At 53.1% G+C, this 21,260-nt stretch overlaps 2 protein-coding genes across 16 annotated transcripts in view; one reads left to right on the forward strand and one right to left on the reverse strand.

Annotated features, from left to right (window-relative positions):
• MCPH1 (microcephalin 1) overlaps window positions 1–21,260 on the forward strand; it is a 144,600-nt gene that overhangs the window by 59,286 nt on the left and 64,054 nt on the right. For all 14 annotated transcript variants that reach the window (XM_045186506.3, XM_045186508.3, XM_045186494.2 and 11 more), the window contains one exon: window positions 1,668–1,745. In XM_045186506.3, coding sequence (XP_045042441.2) covers window positions 1,668–1,745 — 78 coding nt within the window. The remainder of the gene's footprint in view (window positions 1–1,667; window positions 1,746–21,260) is intronic.
• ANGPT2 (angiopoietin 2) overlaps window positions 3,658–21,260 on the reverse strand; it is a 46,189-nt gene continuing 28,586 nt past the window's right edge. Inside the window, exons 4-9 of one of the 2 annotated variants that reach the window (XM_024578719.4) lie at window positions 17,435–17,667; window positions 15,626–15,756; window positions 11,871–11,972; window positions 11,113–11,279; window positions 7,392–7,522; window positions 3,658–4,674 (exon numbers count right to left, since the gene is read on the reverse strand). In XM_024578719.4, coding sequence (XP_024434487.2) covers window positions 4,514–4,674; window positions 7,392–7,522; window positions 11,113–11,279; window positions 11,871–11,972; window positions 15,626–15,756; window positions 17,435–17,667 — 925 coding nt within the window. In that variant the 3' untranslated portion in view covers window positions 3,658–4,513. The remainder of the gene's footprint in view (window positions 4,675–7,391; window positions 7,523–11,112; window positions 11,280–11,870; window positions 11,973–15,625; window positions 15,757–17,434; window positions 17,668–21,260) is intronic. The other variant, XM_024578718.4, reaches the window with a different exon arrangement.

Genomic DNA, 21,260 nt, shown 5'->3' on the forward strand with positions numbered 1-21,260 from the left:
GCATGCGTCCACCCTTACCAAATGGATCCAGCCAGTCCTATGTTCTTGCCGCTTTGTCCAAAGCACCCTCTACTCAAGCCAAAAAAGGAACCCGCCTGAATCCTGCCTTGGCCCATGGGACTCTGCGCTCCCTGAGCCCTCTCCCCCGCCCACTGCCCCTCTCTGTCTGCCCGGGAGCTCCCACACGTCCCTGAGGACCTGGTTTAAACGCCAGCTCGCAGGCAGACCCTTCCTCATTCTCCTGCACTGAGTCAGCTGGCTTCCTCCTGTGGCTTCCCACTGTTTGTGGTTGGCCTTCGTGCCTCCCACAGAGCCTGAACTCCTCTGGGTCTGGGTTTGTTTCCAGGACCTGGCGTGGGATCCGAAGCGTGGTGGCAGAGGAGTGGGGAGTGAGCAGAAAGAGAGGCGTTGAGTAAATGAGTGAGACCGTGGGAGCCCAGCCAGTGCTGGGCAGCGGCACCAAGATGCTGTGTCTTGCCCTCTCGCCTTTACCCCACTGCTGTGCACAGTTCTCCCGAGAAACCAGGTGCTGCTGTCTCCTGTCAGATACGAACTAGCTCTCATGTGTTAGAAAAGGGGGGCATTGTGACTGCTTCCCCATAGACGGCTTTGAACCGTAGAGACAAACAAAAAGGAAGACTCCAGCCTTTTTTCCAGTAACTCACCAAGAAGAACGTAAGCTTCCTGTTGCAACTCTAGGAAGAAAGAATGAGCTCACTGAATGTGAGAAATGCAATTTCAGATGACGAGAGAAATAGGAGCTTTGTAACTTGGATTATTTCTGTTGTAAAATTCTACTGGAGCGGAGAAACCTACAGGTTTTGAGGGAGTGTGGTCATAGAGTGGAGATGCCTGCAGAGTTTCAAGCACTGTTAAATTAAAATGAAAACATTGCTTTGGCCATTTAAAAATGCGTGGGTTCAAATTATAACAGGAGGAAGAATGGGAGGAAAATGCTTGTTTATGAGACATTTACTCTTCAGAATTCCCAGAAGGACTCACATGTGCTATGGAGAACTCCTAAAGGTATTAGCTACAGTTAGAAACAGAGTCACACTTACGGATGACTTTTGGAATGTAGGCTGCGGTTTCTCTTCTCTTAATTTATGGTTTTTTGTTTTTTTTTTTAAGTAATCAGGTTGCGGAATATTTACTGAGCACTGTCTAGACCACAGGTGGCAAACACAAGGCCCAAGGGCCGAGTCCCGCCCTCCACCTTGTTTTATCGGCCCGGCACCAGTTTCTACCCAGCAGCAGTGCCAAGCTCTCGCTTAACTGTTACGGAGTAGTTATATTTGTACAGTCCTAAAATTGCATTCAGCCCTTTGAAGGCAACCGCGAGGCTGTGGCCCCTGGTGAAAATGAGTTCGATGCCCTGGTCTATCCTGACTCTTTACATTGGAATCTTGGAATTAAAAAATAGATACACTGTTTCACATGTGCAGAAACAAGATGCTGTCTAGTGATTGGCCCGGGGTAACAACCCTGATTTCTAGTCATGTGAGACTCTGGGCCCTTTGCTGCTCCAAACGTGCCTTCAGGCCTATGGGGCGTGGACCCACTGCCGGTGTTTCATTTGTTTTCCTTCTGCTCTCTCTCCTGAGTGGCTTGTTGCCCACTCAGCACCTAGTGAGTATCTGAAGTGTCGTGCTTTTGTGTCATTGCAGGTGCTGTGGTCATTGGAACTGGGTCACTGGATTTCTGAGGAACCGTTCGAACTTTCCGACTCCTTTCCTGCAGCTCCTGTGAGTCAGACACTATGTTGTGATGGGACATACAATTTTGTATTCTCCAGAAATTATTATTAGCACAGCTGTAGATTCAAGTGTTAATCAAGAACAGCCATGCCCATAACTAAGGAGACGTATTAGCCGAACCTAGCACTTTTTTTCTCTGTGTTTCTGAGAACAAACAAATGTGAGGATGTTCTGCAGAAAGTTGGGAGGGATGCATTCTCAAAAAATTTTAATCGCAGAAGTCCTCAGGACTGAGAAAAACAAAAATGAAAAAGCCTAGATTCCTGAGAAGGTAGCATTGCTCTCGTCACAGCCTTGAAGATACACTGTTGCTGTCAGTAGAGATGGAACGGACAGGTGGAAAAACTGTGGCCAGCCAGCAGTGTGATGTGGACTTCATGCTTTAATGCTTTTGCTAAACTAGCTTCAACTTCACTGCAGTCTAAGTATTTCAAATGCTAATGGGAAAGTTCCAGGTTTTACCCTTTTTGGAAGATTAAGGAATAATCTAGTCGGTAATCTCAGGTTTGCTTGGAAGCAGGACTGTGCAGAAGCTGGCTTTGGTTTCAGACATGTTACCCGGTTTGTGACAGTTTGTTCCTTTAAGACACTAATGCCCGAGAGATATGTGGGACTCTTTCTTATCAGTGACCTGTGCTCCTGTGCGTTGTGGCTGTTTGATTGTGGGTGTGGGTCTCACGTGACAAGAGGTGGGCCTCTGCCCCGAATCACTGTGGCTCTCAAGGTTGTTGGGGTTTTTTTTTTTTCATTTTTAAGGTTGCTGCTTTGATTTCCTGTCAGCTCTGTAAATGTTTTCTTAAGGAGAGAGAATTCCTCTAGATGTGGCTGCAGGGCCGTGTAGAACCGCGGCACAGAGCAGGCCCACGGCCCGTTCTCCGTGGGGCATGAGCCGGTGTCACTGTGAGCACCGCAGGCGCGGGGTGCTTACGGCCCACACTCGCTCCGCCTTCCCTCCGGCCCAGTGACACGCTCGTGACCCTGCCCGTCTCTCCTGGGTCATTCTCTTTCCTGCTCGCATCTGCCGTGTGCCCATCAAGGGGCCATAGAAACTCACTGTTGCTTTTCAGCCACTGATGTTTTCTCACCACGCGATCGTTTTCACTTGGTACAAAGCTGGCGCCTCTGTGGGACATGTGGCGCCTTAGACGTGCTGAGAGACTCAGCTTATGGGCGCGGTGAGAGTGTGCAGCACAGTGGGGCAGGGAGAGCACCCGCCCGTCTGGAGCCCAAGAGCGACTCAGACGCAGGAGGGACAGTGTGGAGTGTTCTTACCCGCAGTGTGGCCGGGCCGGGGTGAGGCCTGCACAGGGCACGTGGGTTAGAGAAGGCAGTGGAGCAAAGGGCACGGTTGTGGTAGAGATGTGTGGGCGAAGACAGGCGTGAAGTAAATGCCGGTTGCAAATTCCACCCTAAGCTGCCTGGCAACGGAGTCCACAGCAGGTGCGTGAGACGTCGCCCCAGATTCCGAGCTTCCCTGGCCACCGGGCAGGCTCCCAGCGGAGTGAGGGCCCGGGCTGTGAGGCGGCCCCGAGCTCAGGCTCAGTCCCGCCCTCTCCACGGGTCCTGGACACATGTGAGCGTGCTAAGAGCATCGGGGTCTGGTTTTGCACTTCACAGTGCTTCTTAAAGTTCTCTGGTAGACGTGTTTTTAGTAATCTTAATAATGCAAATTATTTTTTTTTCCTAAAACTTCAGGGTACAGTCTAACTCGAGGGGGTAAGCGTCGCACAGGCCTTAAGCGGCAGGGTTTCCTCAGCCGCGCACTAAGCAGGGCCTGCTTCTCCAGGACACGACTTACCAGAGGAGAACGAGACCTCTGTGTCACAGTAGTGAGGAAAAGAGAGTGAAGTCTCCTTGTCACGAGATTGAATGTATAATTCTCCTCAGGGTTGAAAATGAGGATTTTCCACGTCACCAGACACATCAGTTGTTTTGGAATCAAATTGCAGAATAGTAAAAATTTTCAAAAAAGTTAACTGTACTCATCTCACCTCATAAGTTATATTTACTCTCTAAAAACACCTTCATAATTAACAGCCAGGCAGCAAAGACAAACGAACAGCACAGTCTTCACATGAGTGAAAGAACACACCCGTGGAGGGCCTGGGAGCCTTCCCTGCATGCACTTGACATCTGTATTTGAGCATGAACTTAGAACTATGCCGGCAACACATACGTAAATACACTGTTTCCAGAATGGAAATTCAAAGACCTAAGGAGAGCAGAAATGCACGACTCTGTCTTCCCTTCTCCAGAGAGGAGACTGCCGATAAGCACTTCCCAGACCCCCCTGCGCGCGGCACGCGTTTGTGTGGCTCAGGGAACACGCCCTTCGGTTAAGAGCGCGGCGCCGCACCGAGCACACAGGGGCATTTGCACAGTCCCTGAACAGTGCCTAGAAGAATGCGGCCCCGAGACTCTCCTGCCCCGCTGCCGGAGCATCTGTTTTCCAGTTCTTTACTGAGGAGCTCGCACGGGGCGTTCCTGGGGTGACAGTGGGGCCTGCAAGGCGCCCACCCTCCCTGCGAGCTCCAAGTGTCTTTGCAGAGCTGTCCCGCCAGGCCGAGAGGTGACGGCTCTGGGCTGCGCTGTGGAGCAGGTGCTGGCAGCGGGGCTGCGGGGCTCTGCTTCAGGGCTTCCCAGGCACGGACCCCTCTGAGCTGGCAGAGGTGACAGAGTGCAGCTGTGTCATCAGAGCTTTGGGTCTGAGTCTCGGACAGCCGAGCAGCCCACCTTGGCCCAGCCTGTGCAGGCCTTCAGAAGTCCGCAGGCCGGACCATCATGGCCGTGGCCTTGAGTGAGTAGCCTGACCCCTTCCAGTAGTACCACTTGATGCCGTTGAACCTGTTAGTGTTCTGCCGCTGGGGGTAGTACATTCCGTTCAGGTTGGAAGGGCCGCATGCGTCGAACCACCAGCCTGTGGAGGTAGAACAGATGGAGTCAGGGCCTGGGTCGGCCCACCTGCTCACCCACGCGCCGCATTCCGTGCATTTCAGTGCATGCAGGTATTCCTTCGGGGGACTGGTGGTGCGTGGACCAGCGAGAGGGGAGGCTGTCCTGTGGCCTGCTGGAGCCGCAGCTCCCTGGTGGTGATGTTCGCACAAGCTTTCTCCCCTCTTCCCCTGCGCTGTGAACAGCCCTGGGTACGAAGACACCAAGCCCCACCCCCCCACCCCAGTGCTGAGCTGGTGGGGCCCTCAGGGATGGAACAGATGGTGTCAAAGCCCAGGCCTTGGGGGTGGTTCTCTGGGCCAGGAGACTTCCAGGCCCAGCAGCCCAGTGACCTGGACTGACCCAGCCTTCCCTCCACCTACCCAAGACATTCTTTTGTTTAAAATGTAACCCTGAGTTTTAAGTGCCCAGTGCTGCTAGATAAAAAGACAGAAAGGACACTGAAGTCACAGCGGGGCACTCACTAAAGGAAAGCCAGGGCACGGCCCCGGGGGTGGGGGGGGGGGAGGGGGGGGGGCGGTGTCTAGCCCCACATCCACCTCCCCCACTGCCCTGCTCCCACTCGCGGTGGAAACCACAGTGAGCATGGGCGGTGGGGTGTGGTGCTGGTTTGCATGCACGGATCTGCGTGAGTCCCGGAACACTGTGTTGGGAGGAGACGTACAGGATGGTGCCATTTACATAAAACGTGTAGAATACGGAACCCAGTCCCAGAATTATCCCTGACATTTCCTACATAGTAAGGTTACTGAATGATGTGAGTGGACCTCGATTCAGTGGTTTGCTCAGGGACGGGTACTGGGAGAGTGGCTTTAGCTGCATCTGGATATTTTATTTCTTTAAGAAGTGTTCTGATGCAGCATTTACTTACGTTCCGTTATTCACCCATTAGACTGTGGACCCCAGTTACTTCCTCCAGGTGCCTGTCCCTGACAGTAACAGCTCTGTGACTTGAGTTGGTTCGGATTAAGGTACGTTTGACAAGGTGTTTGAGTGTTTTATTCAAACCCTTCAAGACTCCCGGAAGTGTCTCAGGTTTGTAGATCTGCCCCCGGAGCCTGCCGCCTCGCTTAACTCTGAGTTTGCTGTCCTCGCAGACCCCTGGCTGGTCATTAGGCTGGTGTGTCCGGGGCCCAGACCTCGGGCCGGACGCGGACCTTGTCAGAATGGCCCGTTTCTCCCTCCCGCTGCCTTTCTTTTTCCACTTTCACTCTCAGCCCTAAGTCTTGAGTGGAGCAAACAAATGCATTGTTTCCTTGGCTGTTATGGCACTTCTCCTCTGCAGCAGGCAGTGGGGTTCAGTGTGGGAACAGCTGCAAGGATTGGGTGTGTCTGGGCCCCCAGCCCACGCCTTCCCCGCTTCGTTGGCTTTAACGAGGATTATTGCTGCGGAATGGGGGCGACAGGCAGCCCTTGGACCTCAGTGTAAGAGCTTTCTCTCGCTGACAGAGGTATGGAAGTAATTGTGGCTAACAGGGACAACCTGTGTTTCCAACTTAAATCTATACATGTAAATAAATACATTGTCTAAGGAACATACAACTGATTTTTGTAATGCAGACAGTTCTTTCAGCATTATCTTAAGGACATGAAAATTACTGAGTTTCAAATTACTTTTCATGAATCCTTCCTTTTGACTGAACTGCAAACACACGACAGGCCGGCCTGGTCCTTCCATCCCTCGGCTGTGGACCGCAGCTCCCACGTCGGCGCCCGGGGAGTCCCACACTAAGCTTGGCCCACCGGATCCACAGCCTCTGTGGTCGGCTCCCCGTGCCCTGTGTCTCCCGCCCCCGGGCGCCCCGCCCCCGGCTGTTGTTGGGGTCCTGAACCTCGCAATGTAACCCTGCGTGTTTTTAAGAAGTAACCTGAAGGCATTTTCTTCTCTCAGTTACTATTAACTCGCTTTGTTTACTCAACGTCAACTTGACGGAGTTGGAGGAAGCAGTTTTCTAGCAGCCGGTCCCCAGCACTGAACTCTTCGGAGCTCCTGAACAGGAGTCCCGCCGCCTCACGTGACTGCCACAGGGCCGCCGCCCGGGAGGCCGGCTTCCCTCTTTCTGCGAGGCAGTCTGACGTGAAAGGTGGGAAGCAAGAAGAGTCTGGCAGTAAAGGCCTTCTCATAAACCGGGCAGTTCCTTTTAATTTGTGCACTAAAAAGGCAGGATAGTCCACTAGTTGCTTCATGTTTGTATGTATTTGCTATATAGTAATGATCCTTTAAAAAAAGATACCTGAAAATTCCTTGGTTGAACAAGACACTGTTGTTTGGAAACATTTCTATAGTAATGAATCTCCCGCTCTTTTGGTTGCCATTGTGGATGTTTAACCTTTTTGATAAAGCAGAATGATGTTCAGCTGTCTCTCTGGCACTAGACACTCAGCCAGCACGGCGTCCAGAGCATGCCAGGCACCCCAGACCCCCTCCCTGCCGGGGCAGGTCCTGGACAGACACAGCCGGCAGGCAGACAGCTCCAGCTGGACATCCCGTTCCTGCCTGAAACCCAGCAGTGGGAAAGAGGGGAAGCCCACACTCCCCATAGCAGGTGGGCACATCTGCCTGTGACGTGTGGGCATGGTCACTGGCCACGGGTGGAAGTCCACCAAGCCGGCCCTCCGCGCTGCCAATTCCCCCCCCGCCCCCACCAGTACAGATAGGAAGAGAGAGCGCGGCCACCTCACCTCCAGTGAGCATCTGCGAGCACTTGCAGATGCATTTGTCCTTGTCTGCGTCCTTGGTGCTGAAGTCATTTCCTGGCTGACTTATGCTGCTTATTTTGCCTGCTGTCCCCGTGAGCCCTTTAAGGTGAATCCTGTAGGCATGCCGGGGAGGGGAGAAAACAGAGAGTTGATGGGCTTGGGCTGCTGATTTACCTTAGTGGAAAATTTTTTTATAAAGCGTTCCGTTCTACTGAAAGGTGCTCTAGGCTGCCTAGTGCACTGAGGCGCACTCTGGACAAAATATTTTTGCACTGGTATAAACAGGAACCAACTTATCATCAAACCCTTAGGCAAAGAGGACTGTGTTTGTGAAACCGTCAACGGCTCTCCCCTGCACTGTACCAGCGGGGACTTGGGGCACTGCGCTTTACTTTCCTGCTGCTTTGACATAAACAGGAAGGGGGACCGCGGCATGGGGGTCCTCTCTCCAGGTCTGCAGGGTCACCCAGAGAGAAACGAGGGCCTCGGGACACGGGACTCCCATTTCCAGTGGGTGGTGGGGCGGGGAGGCCAGCAGGCACCAAGGAGCGATCACTGAACCTGGAGTACAGATCTACAGATCTACTGAGTCGAGTCAGAAAGAAGCCCCTCTGGCTGCTTCGCCTGTTGTGTGCATAGTGCTGCAACACCCTGCCAGGCCCTGGAAGGGACCAACGGTCCTGTCACGTTAGGCCTGCAGACGTGGGTCAGGCACCGGTGCTGGAGAAATGGGAGGGGGAGGAGGTGTGGCAACCCTGTTTCCAGGGAGCGCCAGGCAGGCAGGTGGCCCGGGACAGCAGAGAGCAGGGCCCCATGGGATGTGTGTTGCTGTGCAGTGCACGGCGTTCCTGGGTGGGTGTGTGGAGTGTGGGAGCCCAAGGCAGCAGGTCTGCCCGTCCTGGGGTTCCCACAGCACGGAGCCCTGCAGCGTCGGAGGGAGAGTCCTATGTCAGCCCCCCAGATGATGCTCGTTCCTGGAACACCGCTCCGGATCGCTAGCCCCTTCCTTGGGAGGAGGGTCACGCCCAAGAACTGGGGCTGGAACAGAGGGTGGAGGAGAGAGGCTCACTGGGGACTGACCCTCAGCAGCTCCGCAGGCATATTCCAGGCATGCACTCAGAGCCCGCGCCAGCTCGAGGGCCCGCGTTGCCTGTTTGTGCACGTCAGATGGTTGAGTTCAGAAGCAGGAACTCATCCCAGTGCCCTGGTCGGCCCTCACCCCTCCGTCCTCCCTTGGGGTCCCACCTGACAGACGCCCTCGGGGGTGACTGCTAACTGAGAAGGAGGTTCTGGAAGGCAGAGGCGGGAGCACACCAGTGGCACCCCACAGAGTGTTGACCCTGAGTAGCTCCGGGTTAATGGCTTAGATCTAGCGTGCTTTTTCCAATGGTCGCCCTGGAGACTCCAACACAGAGCGTGGACCAAATTTCTGAATTTCAGTGTTCTCCTCGAGTTTCAGAAACGCCCCCGGCCCCTGCAAAGCCCCGGGTCCCCGCTGCGGGAGCTCTCCTGCCGTCCAGGCTTCAGACGCTGGTTTCCTTCCAGGCCCTTCTCATGACTCAGGGAGCCCGCTCAGGAACGGCACCCCTTCCTTTCCTCCTCCTAACTCCCGTCTCCTCCAGCCATTGCAGCTCCCCTGGGTTTCTAGAAATCATTAAATTTCCCCAACAGTGTGCAAAATAACAAGGATACTGCTTTTTATCAGTCTCTGTTAGACTAACAGCGTGTGGCCCGTTGGCTTCAAGGTGCTCTTGTAAAATTTGGTTATCACGAACAGCCACATTCTTGAAAGTGCTTTAACCTGGTATCAGCCCCATCCTAGAACAGGGGAGTGAAGTCAGAGGGTAAAGAGAGAAGTGGCCAGTTTTTGAAGTTTAATGTACCAATTGTTTTTAGTTTTAGTAAAAAGAATCATGTTCTACGGATGTATTTTCCAGTTTCCTGACATTTGGGGCGTTTTCTTTAGGAAGAGAGCTCAGCTGCTTCATTCAGCAGAGGCTCTGAACCGGTTGTAGTCATTGCAACTGTCAGTCCCGTCACAGCTCTCTTGCCACATTGGCACGTTTTACTAGCATAATGTTTTCCAATGGGACATCTGTCTTGTACTGCCAAGCAGACTAAATGAGCTTTAAACACATGTGCTTTATGAAATGGCAGATCCCAGAGTCGATTTACATTTCTAAAGGAAATATCTAAGTACCATCTCAGATTAGAATATTTTTATAAAGTCAGCATATAAGGGTAATGACCCATTTTGTAAAATCTTCATATATAAACAGTCTAATCCTTAATTTTTGTGTTTCTTTGTTGTTTTTATTTTTTTAATTCCTCTGTTGTAGTTTCCTAACTGTTGCCAGTTGAAAAAATATTTAGCTTGGAGGTGAAACAGTGACCAGCCCCTTGTGTCTGAGAGCTCCCTGCAGTGTTGCGCTCTCCGGAGGACCCCTGGCACTGCAGGGGGCCTGGATACCTGTCCAGTCGCCGGTCTGCATGCGGCCTCCCCAGGGAGCCCTGCTCTTGCGGCTGGACATGGTTTCTCTGTTTTCAGAACATGCTTCTGCATTCTGACCCGCTCTCCACAGGGCAGAGGGGCTGGATGCTGCAGTTCTCAGGTGGCTGCCGGGCGGGCTGACCGCAGCTGTTTCCTGTGTTGTCGCGGTGCCCTCCCCGGAGAAGCCAACAGGGACCAGGACCCGGAGATGGCATTTATATCTGCACGGCTCGGGTCCTCTGTCGAGCGGCGGGTCCCAGGTCAGCATCCGTGAGATGCAGGTAGGCCGGCAGGCCAGGTGGCGGCTGTCTTCTGTGAAATTGGATGGCCCTTGGTCTATTTCTGACCACACAGGAGGTGCTCGGGGTCGGCATGCAGCCCCGGCCTGCTCCTTAGACTCCTGCAGGGCTCATGGTGCTGGACCCCAGGGCAGGCCTTCTCAGAGCAGCTCCAGTGGTCCCCCCTGCCCCAGTCCTGGGCTCCTGTGTTCCTGAGTTCCTCCTTGTGGAGCCGCACCGGTAAGAGCCTCTTCTGTGTGGGCCTTGCCCCGTAGGCGTAGATGGTCAAGGCCCAGGCTCTCAGGCCCTTTGCTGCTCTCTGTCTCTGCTGTCATGGCATTTTAGGGCCCGAAAGTAAGTTCCAGTCTGGGCAGCCCCTGCTTTCCTTGGAACAGTCGCGATCAGCACCGCCAGCTGGCGGACCAGGTCAATGGTAGCAAGTGCCGCAGGGCGGCAGCCATGGTGAAGTCCCTGCCGCCCACCAGCCGTCCCACTGAATCCGCCACTTTAAACTGGACAGCTCAGCCTGACTTTGGGGTGGGACATACAATTAGGGGTATTTAAACAGCAAAAAGATGGACTTAACTTTTAGAATCTTCTGGGGGAAAACAAGGTGGGCATGCATGTGTTGCGCCACTGTCCTGGCACTTTTTAACAGGGACACACACTCCCACGCTGCACAGAGAGTTGCGGCCCATCACCCGCCAGGCTGCGTTCACCTGCGCTTTGAGGATGCGGAGCACACACGGCAGGCACGGTGCTGTCCCCTGAGGTGCCCCTCATATTGTTAAAACCAAAGGCAGGCTTTCAAAACTAGAGAAACGGGCCTCAAGGCAGCAAGGAAACAAGAGGTTTTCCGTTGGAGGCTTCCTGGGCCCCAGCCAGCACGGCGGCACTCCCTCACACAGCCCTCCACCTCAGGGCGTCTCCCTACCTGTAGTTGAGGTCCTCGCTGGAGAGGTAGAAGTGTTCGTACAGGGCGTAGGCCTCGTTCCCCTCCCAGTCCACCAGGCGGATGCGGAGCGCGTAGCGTTTCTGATTGGTCACCTGAGACACAAACTCGTTCCCCAGCCAGTACTCGCCGGCGGGGTCCCCGAAGCCCTGCGAATCCAAGGGTGACAGTCAGTTGCCTCGTTTGCTTTTCTTCGTGGACTTGAAGTCAGTGGTCACTAGTGAGCGGGGGGTACTGCCAGATACTCAGCAGAAATTCTTCCCTGTCCTGTGAAAATTGGGGGCCCTCCATGTAAGAATGTGGATTGGTCTGGAAAAGGTCAGTTTTAAGAAACCAAGCTGTTCCTGGGAGAGAATTAGCGTTAGAATAATTAGAACGACTTGGAAAGCCCCCCTTCCCCCCGCCCCCCGCCGCCCCCGCTCCTGCAGACACGTGAGCACAGACAGCTAAGTTTATAGGCATGTGATGCCACACCAAGCAGCCAGCTTTCCTAAGTCGCCGTGCCCCGGCTCCCACGCCTTCCTCTGGAAACGCGGTTGGCGCTCCATTGGCAGGACTGTCCTTTAACAGGGAGACCGACACACGGTCGCAAAGAGCCCTTGAGTTAAAAGAATCTGTCATAAAAAAAAAAATCTGTCATGATTCATTGGTGGTTTTGAATTTGTGAAGGTTCTGCAGATCTTGAAAGTTACTTTTCACACACAAAAATCATTTTCAGATGGTTTAATGAATGTTCATACCACTTTGTATTCCTTCCAAGTCCTCTGAAAGTCGACACTGCCATCTTCGCGCCGCTGAATGACTGTCCACCCCCCTCCGGCCACCTCCATGTCGCAGCGAGCCTGCCAACGAGAGGGCACGGTCACTGCGTGTGCGCCCGGTGGCCGAGGGCTGCAGGCTGCACGGGAGAAGCCTGAGGAACACAGAGACCTGTGCACAGGACTTGAGCTCACAGGGATCTTTGGGGTGAACCTCTGTGGTCGTCCAGGAAACGGAGGGTTTTAAATAAACTGAAAACCACGAGTCGAAAATGGTGATGGGAGATACACAGTGATGTAACACAGTGCAGTGGTGAAAACAGGACCTTCTTGTCATCCCCTCTCTCGGGCCAAAGGCCCTCCTGGGAGCTGACTCACAGTCCGCTGTTCCTTAGGGCTCACTGTGAATGGGGCACCTCGCTGGGCAGATGGGCCAGCCTCTCACCTTCACCCGCAGGAAGTCAGCGACTTGCGTTCGCATCCCTGACACCCTTTAGGATAGTTGGCAATCTGCCACCTCTGCAGGAGTTATGTGGGCCTCTCGCTCTGCCGGGTTTCCCAGGCTCCTGTTACAAGGCGTGTCTCGGGGCTGTTAGGCTCCCTCTGTGTGGGATACACACCAGGTATCTCGGCCCATCCTCAGGAGGGGGGACCGGAGGGACCGTGTGCCCCCTGTGACCTGAGCGTGGCCTGGCAGCTGTACCCACAGAGCCCGCTTCGAGCGTCCCTGCCCTTGGCCCACTGCCCACGGCATTTCTCTTCCAGCTCTTGAAGTTCTGCTTTCGAGCTGGCTGCATGGGCTTAAACCTGGTTCAGAACACGGAATTCTTTCCTGGGCTAAGAGCATGCATGCTCAATTTCAGCTCAGCTGGAGGTTCATTATGAAATCAAAACCCCTGAAAGCAAGATCGCATAAATAGTTTTAAATAATGAGATTATAGCAGAACGAAAACGGTTTCCAGAAAGTGAAGATCAATTTCCCCACAGCACACCAGGTCCTACATGTGAAAGTTAAGGTTCAAAACCAATTAGAGCTCGACTTCCTTTGTTGTTTGCCACGGTCTTTTTGGTAAGCATGGCGAGCATCCGGGCAGAGTAAGCTGAGATGGGAGCTGCCCTGTGAGTTACAGTCCTGGCGTGTGGGTGGGGCGCCTGGAGCCACTCCTGCACTCCAAGGGCCGCCTCACAGCGCCTGGGTGGAAGACGCTGCGAGACCCAGCCCCACTCCCGTGAGTACCACTGGGCCCCGATTGCTTCCCCGTGATCCTCCTGTTTGGGCCCTGGGAGCTCACTCTCATGCTAAGGCTTGATTTCAAGGCTGTGCTTCAGCTGTGAGGCCACGCTGATTGCACAGCCAACACAAGCAAGAAGATAGACGTCAGGAGACAGGCCCCCCTGTGAAGTTAGGGAAGGAGACCATGATGTCTCCACTGGGCAGGCACATGCGAGTGCTGCCCACAGGCGCCGAATTGCAGTGTCCATCTTGCACAAAAACCTAATGAGGTTTTCAAAAATAAAGTGGAACTATTTAGGCCCTTTTGGAAAAGATCTCCCAGAAGTCTGCTGAACGCTCCCTCCTTGAGTTGGCTGAGTCAGGGCAGCACTGGGTCCCATGCCTTGTGTAGACAGCGTCCTCCCCTCGTGTGTGGAGGCCGTCGCAGTGGTAACGATGGAGGGGCGGTGAGTGCCGTGTCCCAACCCCGGGGGCTGCGCCGCCCCTGTGACCTCGACCTCGCTCTTTGGGGCTGGAGGGGTGAGGCCGCATCACAGATGAGGCAACTCAGGGCTCACACAGCGTGAATGACTCACGTGGAGGCACTGACTGGCAGAGCCAGAATCCACCCAAACGCAGGCGACATGCTATCCCTGCATCAGGTGGGGAATTACACTCTCGCATCTGGAGGGAAACCTGGGTAACTTAATCTGGACCTTTTACTTAGTGATGAAGAGATTAAGCTGTGAGAGAGTGTTGCTCCCTGCTGTGTGCGTGAGTTGTCAACGTTCCTGCAGATGTTTGAAAGGAACATGCATCTCCCAAGCCATCCCCCCGTCCTGCATGGCTCCTCCCCCTGCAGGACGTTTTGCGGTGCCACTGGCAGGTCTGGAGCACCAGGTGGGAGCGCTGGACCAAGCAGAACATGAACACAGCAGCGTGGGGCGACTGTGCTTCTGGGTTTCTATCAGGAGCAGCCACATTCTGCTCCCGCCCTCCGCCTCCTCCTCCCGCCACTCCTGTCCCATTATCTCTGTGCCAAGGAGAGCCCACCCTGTGGTGACAGACAGGAGCACCCCAAGAACTGGCATGACAAGCAGACTGCAGAGGGGGCTGAAAGGCTTGGCACAGGGTCTGTTCATCACTGGTAATCTGTGTCAGACTGTTCGGGGTTTTGTCCTCCCCTAAGGCACGCTTCTGGGGCACTAGGGACATTAACCAATTTTCAAGGTTGATTTAAAGCAGCGTGAGTGAATTAGGTTTCTTTGGAAAGTTCTATCTTTACTAACACAATGTTTGTCTTTTAAATTCATAATCAAGGTCTATGTTACTGTTTCAAATCCAGGGTCTTTAAACCCTTAATGCTTATACTTTTAAAGGGGTTTTCTGTATCACTGCGCTGCAGTAACACCGAATCAGAGAGACAGTACTTCCAGGGGTCTCCAATATTTCCATTTTTGATACACTATCAAGTGCCTTTTCCGTAAGTGGTTATAGTCCTGTAGCTGCTCCCACAGTGCGATGCAGCATGTTAACAGCCATTTGCTATGTGCAGTCACCCAGCATTTATAGAAATGATTCTCTCGTGATGTTCTTCTGACTTATGGAACCTCTAGGAAAGACCATGCCGAAATATTCCCTAGGGGGCGATTTTAGTCCCCTCCAGGGCGCATTGGCCCGGAGCAGTCCAGACTAAGGGCAGAGCCACCAGCATCCTTGGGGGAGGCTGCACGACCGCTGCCCCAGCGCAGCCTCCCTTCGTTAGGTCACTTTGCACAGTCATAGGTGGGCGTGTACCCTGGAGTCCATGCCGAGTCCTGGTGGAGAAAACTCTCTGCTCTTAACGGTGCGTGTGCATCCGCAGCCACAGTGGCCACGGAGAGCAGCCTAGCCCCCCAGTTGTGGAGCCGTGGTCTACGGCTCCTGCGGGTCCCCGGACCTGGGGCCCTGGCAGCAAGTCCACAAGGTCGGCACTGTTTCCACAGTAACACTAAGTCCTCCTGGCCTTGCCCACCATGTTGGTGTTTGCACACACGATGCACAGGCACAGGCATGTGAACCTGCGGTGCCCAGTGAGACTCAGAGTGCCCCCGCATGGCTGCCTTCTTGTCACGGGCGCACTTCGGCTGCCTCTGACGAAACAGTCTGCGCTTTCATTACACCTGAGCTGCCGAGTGCACGCCTTTTGGTGTCTGTGTGCTGGAAGGAGAGGGGCGCCCCCCTACACACACACACACACACACACACGTGCGAGCACGCGCGCACACACCAGAGGACCCGCGGCTTCCGGAGACAGAGTGGCTGCGAGCTGAGTGAGCAATTTCAGGAGCGGGGAGAGGGAGCGTAGGAAGATATTTTCTTTAAACTTCACAAAAGAGTCTCACACTTCATGGGAGACAGCTGGCGGCATGCACACCCAAGCCCAGGAGTGCGTGATGAGGGAGCAGGCACCGCCGCGGGCCCCACGTGCAGCCAGGGTCCCCTGGAGCCCGGCTGGCCCTGCGACACAAGCACAGCCCCTTACCTTGACCTCCTCAGTGGAGTTGGGGAAGGTCAGCGTGTAGACGCCGCTGGTGGTCCGGCCGGCCTTGAACACGTCCGCGCAGTCTCTGAAGACGGTCTGGCTTTCCTTAGCCGCAGCGGGGTTCTTAGCTGCTTTTGAAGACAGAAGAGTGTTTGTGTGGAGTTCACGGAAAGATAAAAGGTTAGGGTTTCGACGTGCGCTCATTTGGGAAGGTTTATTACATTTGAATTCTTGTAAGTCAAAAAGGATATGCCAGTTTTTTACTCTTTCCAAAGAAGTTGCTCTTCCCGCCTGCTTTGTACGAACTCGCAGCGACTGTTACCAGTGGCGCGCATTCTCTCTTGGTCTGTATGGAATGCAACACTTCACAATTAGCTATAATAAACTACTTTTTAAACCCTCCCAGCTGGAGTAGAATCAGACGAAGCTATCACGGGGGAAGAGACACACTGAGTGCAGCGGCCCCTGCGCAGTGGCTGCCTGGCTCAGCCCCTGGCCGTCACCCCGTCCAGGCCCTGGCCGTGCTCGCTCTTTCTCTCACACACCTGAGGCCGAGTCTGGGTATAGCCCTTTGGACTATTGGCTTAAGACGTTTAGAGTTCTTTGGATTTTTAGCAAGTGTCCCTTAATAGTTTGTGTTAAAGGGGAACCTAACATGTATTTACCTATACCTTTGCAATTCTTCATCTAAGTCTGAAAGTTCTAGGACTAGGAAATTCATTTAGGCTTCCCAGTCCTTTCTGGTCACATTAAAAACTATGTGTGTGCAAGTGTGCCCTCGCAGGTGTTTGCCTGCGTTTCATCGCAGAGGCCCCCTCGGCACGGACGCCTGGCCACTCACTCTTTCCACCAGGGTCTGAGCCGCATGGCTCCTCGAAGCCAACACTTCGCACTATCTTTGTCCCACCGGACAATGTCAGGTCACTGTTCTTTTTCTATGAAAGTTTAAAAAGGACACTTTTTCTAAGTTATAAGAGTTTGAGATTCTAGTTGGAGGGCACATGTCGCGAGCTGGCAGCCCGGTGTGAAACCTGCCGCTCAGCATCATCAGGATGGGCTGCTGTCTGTGCGTTTGCTTCCTGGGTTAGTAGAAACCCTGTTTATGGGTCTCTGTTGAAACTGCATGACTTGGGGAAAGCGTGAAAACACATTTCTAAGGAGTGACAAGTGTCTCAACAAGATTGTTCCATGACGTGTAACTGTGTCAAAGAAGCCAAGTTGAAAGGCCATTATGAGATAAACCATAGTAAGAACTAGACCCAATTTGTTTAAGAAAGAACTTAAAAAGGCCACAGCGGTTGTATGTGACCCCTCTAAGGAGAGGGGGAGAGACAGCCCTTCCCCCTCCGGTGTAAGGGGAGTGCAAGGTGAGAGAGCAGAGAGCCGCGTGCACGCGCGGACGTGCTGGGGAAGGGAGCCGCTCTCTGCCGGGCACTGCGAGTGTCAGCTCATTCAAGCGTTTCGTGGCGGGCCCACTGTTGTCTTCCCGCCTACTGCGTTAACTCGCCTGGCCTCACGTCTAAAGCTGGAATGGACTCAAATCAGGCTCTTGGAGGCCCAGGCATCAAAACTGTGTTTGGGGTGTTTTGCTTCATAATAATCTATTTGTGTAAATATCTCCCCCCTTCCTTCCACTTTCTCCTTTTTCATTGGTTCTATATTGAGACCCGGTAAAGCTTTCATAGCCAATAGGTAAGAAAAACAGTGCCTTTTTCTGAAAGTTGAGGATTTTTCAAGGCTTTGAGACTTTTGCTGGAACTGAATTTAAGGCGGTATGAAAGCTTAAGGAGGCGCGAGAGCGTCACTCACAGCCTGGCGTGGACATCATGGTCAGCAGGCCGTGCACCGTCTCCATTAGGTCGTGCTGCTGCTTCTGCAGGGCCGAGTTGTTCACCGTCGCCGTCACCAGCTGCTTCTCCAGCTCCTCGATGATGGAGTTCTGCTTGGACACCAGCACCTGCAGCTGGTCTTTCTCCTCTTTGATGGACTGGAGCTGGACGACGTGCTTGTCCTCCATGTCGAGCACTTTCTTTTCCAGGAAGCTGGTGAGGGGAAATCATGGTCAAGACCAGGGCCTTGGAAACAGCTCTCCCGCCTCCTAATGCCTGTGCAGTCAGGCATAGTTTGAGCCGGCAGTGGTAGTTACCGTGAGACACTCAGTGGCAGCTCTCAGATCTGCCCCAGCCCATGGCCACTGTGCATCAGGACAAGTCTGTCAGCGAGCCACGTCAGTGACGAATCCGTTACCAGGATGCGCCGTCTGCGCCCGACTGGTGTCGGTCTCACCGTGCCCACCTTCATCATTTCTGAATATTCTTCTGGGTATCAGCTGACTGTCGGCTTGTGTGCCACGTGTGTCAATTTAAAACCAAGGTGACTTACCACAGCAGAAGAAGGGGACCTGAAAATAAGTGCACAGAGCGCTGGTTTCCTGCCTAAGGTTGTCTCTAGTACCTTCGGGGTGCAGGTGCTACGCTTTGGGAACCCTCCTGCAGTGCTTGACCTAAACCATCACCTGAGATATATGGGGCCCCTGGCTCCTCTCTGCTGCCTTCACAGCGATGTCGCCTCCTGTTGTCTGTGATACTCCACGAGGAGGCAGGAGAGGTGGGGCGGTCGGGTGGCCCCGAGTGTGCACGAGCGTGTGAATGCTCAGGGATGGGTGTGTCTTCAGGAAACTTCAGTTTACCTCTCCCCAAACTATACAAGTACAGCTGTGGCGGGCGGTCGCATCCTGGTCAAAAAGCCCATCTCCAATACGAGATGGGCCCAGGCCAGGCCTGCCCGGACCAGGCAGGCTCTACAGGACCTCCGCGTGGCGTCTGCAGAAGCACAGGCCATGCGTGTGCAGCTCCCCGGGGCCTTGGATCGCTCTCCAGAGCAGCGGTTTGCAAAATGCATGTTGGGACCTGTTACTGGTCGTAAAACCAGTTCACTGAGCCTTGGTCAGCATTTTCTTAATGAAAGGAAATTAAATACAGTTGGCCCTTGAATGACACGGATTTGAACTGTGGGTCCCCCGAGATGCGGACTTTTTTCCAATGAACACCTGCACCGGTCTCTGTCTGGGTTTGCATGAGGATACAGAAGGCTGGCTGTGTGCATCGGTACGTCATTTCATATACGGCACTAATATCCACAGCTTTCGGTACCTGGTGGGGCGTGGGCTCCTGGAACTGATCCCTCATGGACTTGGCGTTGTTACGTTTTGGGAGAGTCAAACATTATATAGGGATTTCTGACCACACGGGGGTTTGGTGTCTCTCACCCCCATGTTGTTCAAAGGTCAAGTGTAAGAGGGATGAAACAGATGAGAATAGCGTGTGATTTCGCAGCAAGAACTGGCTGTGTTGCAACAAACAGCACAGTGCCTGGTGCGAGGTGCTGGGAGAAAGAGAGCCTGGGGAAGGCTCGCCTTGCTGGAAGCATTGCACGTTAGCATTTTATTTGATTTTCTGATACAGGATGATCAATTTGATCATAGAAGTGGGACTTGGATACAACATAATTTTATATTAACGTAATTCAGGGTCAGCTGGGACGTGAAATGGGGAAATACCCCATTTCAGCAGAAATATCCAGGCTGATTCATGTTGATTTTATAGGTTTTTATTGCCAAGGGTAGCACTTTCCAATACCAATATTCACGATACCAATAATCACCATTTAATTGAACTGGTACAGGTAGCCCCTAAATTAATTAGTTTTAGAAGGAAAAGAAGACTGAGAATCAGGTGAAAACCCATCGTCACTTGCAACTTCAGCTGGTGAGTCTGAAAGCGCACTAGTGGCAATTTTCAGAGAAAGTCGACCTGGGAAGCACCTGGGCTTCACCGGACACCACTCCATAAGGGAAGCAGTTGGACTTCAGGGGGTTGTTGAAGGCAATTTAAATGATGGCTGTTACATTCAGTCCGTCACATATTTTGCGATATGATCTCGCAAATGAAATCGTAGTTCGGTCAAAGTCGAAGGCCCCTGAAGGCACCTGAAAATACGGCGCGCCACTTGCTGAGAGGTGTGCCGTCACCAGCAGCTTCCGTATTTTTGCTTGTCTACAGTTGTTGATGGGAAAAAAACCTCGCCACCGTCACTTCATGGTTTTGACAAAGGGAACGTGATCCTGCAGCTGCTAACAAGGCCGTTGTTCCTGCAGGGTCGGGTTTGGTAGGTGCGGTGTTTGCCAGCAGTTGGCCGCTGCGAGCCGCACCTCCAGGCAGATGTTTGCCGACCAGGCCCAGGAGCGTTTGGTTAAAAGTCGCTCGAAATTTTAGTTTGTTAGGTATGTTTGACGAGGTGGTTTTACAGAGGAAAGGTGGTGTTTAAATTTCATTTCATGCAAAACTGGATTTGAGTTATTGGAGATTTACATTATCGGTCACTGCAGATTACTAAATTGGGGAAAGTATGAAGCATTTGCATGAAAAAAGTGGAAGGATCACATGAGCGAGGGTAACTGGGGAACAGCCAGCTTCGGTGGGGCTGGGAGGACTCGTTTACACAGCGTGGAGCCTCAGCGGAGGAACTCCTCCAGGTTGGGGGCGATCAGAAGCTTGTGGGCTGTACCGTAAAGCAGTGCCAGCTGACTGTGTATCGCAGCGTTTGCTTGTCGAGTGAAAGTAGGAAGCAGTGTGTCTGCACTCGGGAATAAGACTGCTGTTTCTCTAGGCCAAAGGCCGTCTGATTGGACAGATCTTTACAGAGGTGATACTTGGGTAGCGTGATGCAAGCCTCAGACGAGACCTTCGGCCCTGTGGCACGGTAAGGAGGGCACCGTGTGCAGTACTGGGGTGCGTTCTCCAGCGCGGACACGTGCTCACAGGCGTGACTGGCAAGGGGCAGAGTGGTCAGCCAGCCCCTGCACGTGCCCAGCGGGGCTGCGCCGTGAAGAGCGCGTCACTATGAAAGACCCCGTGGGCAACGCCGTATTAGAGACTTGGTGTGGCCCCCATGTGGGTCTCGAACGTCTGTTCCTTCCTTTGCAGAAGGGAAAACTTGAAACGTTAAAAACTACATTCGGATTAAAAATTGACTTGCTTTTCCAAATTCTAAGTTAGTGAGTTAAGCTCGCTGCCCAAAGAACAGAAAGAAGTATTTCAGCTTAGTTCTTGATTAACAGTAAAGAATGATGATGAGACAACCAGTTTATCGTCATTTTGGTTCGGAACAAAGAAGTAATTAAGTGAAATCACTTCCTCGTGAAGTGGGAAGTACGCTGTTGTCTGATGGCGCTCCGTGCCACCTGGACATTTGGGTCCGAGACAAGAAAACAGCACCCCAGGTGCGTGAATGTGACTGTCCGCTTACGTCTGCCACTGGGAGAGACTCGGGAACACAGTCCCCCCGGTCCCCCATAATTTTTGTTTTCGTATTGTTTTTATTTGGCATTTTTCTGTATTTAAATACTAATATAATCATATTTAATCTTAACTTTTGGTCTTTATTATATGTTTTAAGAGTAAATACCGCATTATGAAGCGTGCCTCGGTTTGCAATGTATGTGTAGTTTTCCTGCTGTGGCTTGTTTTCCATTGGAGAAGAAACTAGTTTTCCAGAGGCAAAGAAACTCGGTGACATTAACAGGAAAACGCCAGGCCAGACCCTGCCTCCCTGCACCACTGGCGGCGTCCTTCCG

The sequence above is a fragment of the Desmodus rotundus genome, chromosome 13 (assembly GCF_022682495.2).
Source record: "Desmodus rotundus isolate HL8 chromosome 13, HLdesRot8A.1, whole genome shotgun sequence".
Taxonomy (NCBI): Eukaryota; Metazoa; Chordata; class Mammalia; order Chiroptera; family Phyllostomidae; genus Desmodus; species Desmodus rotundus.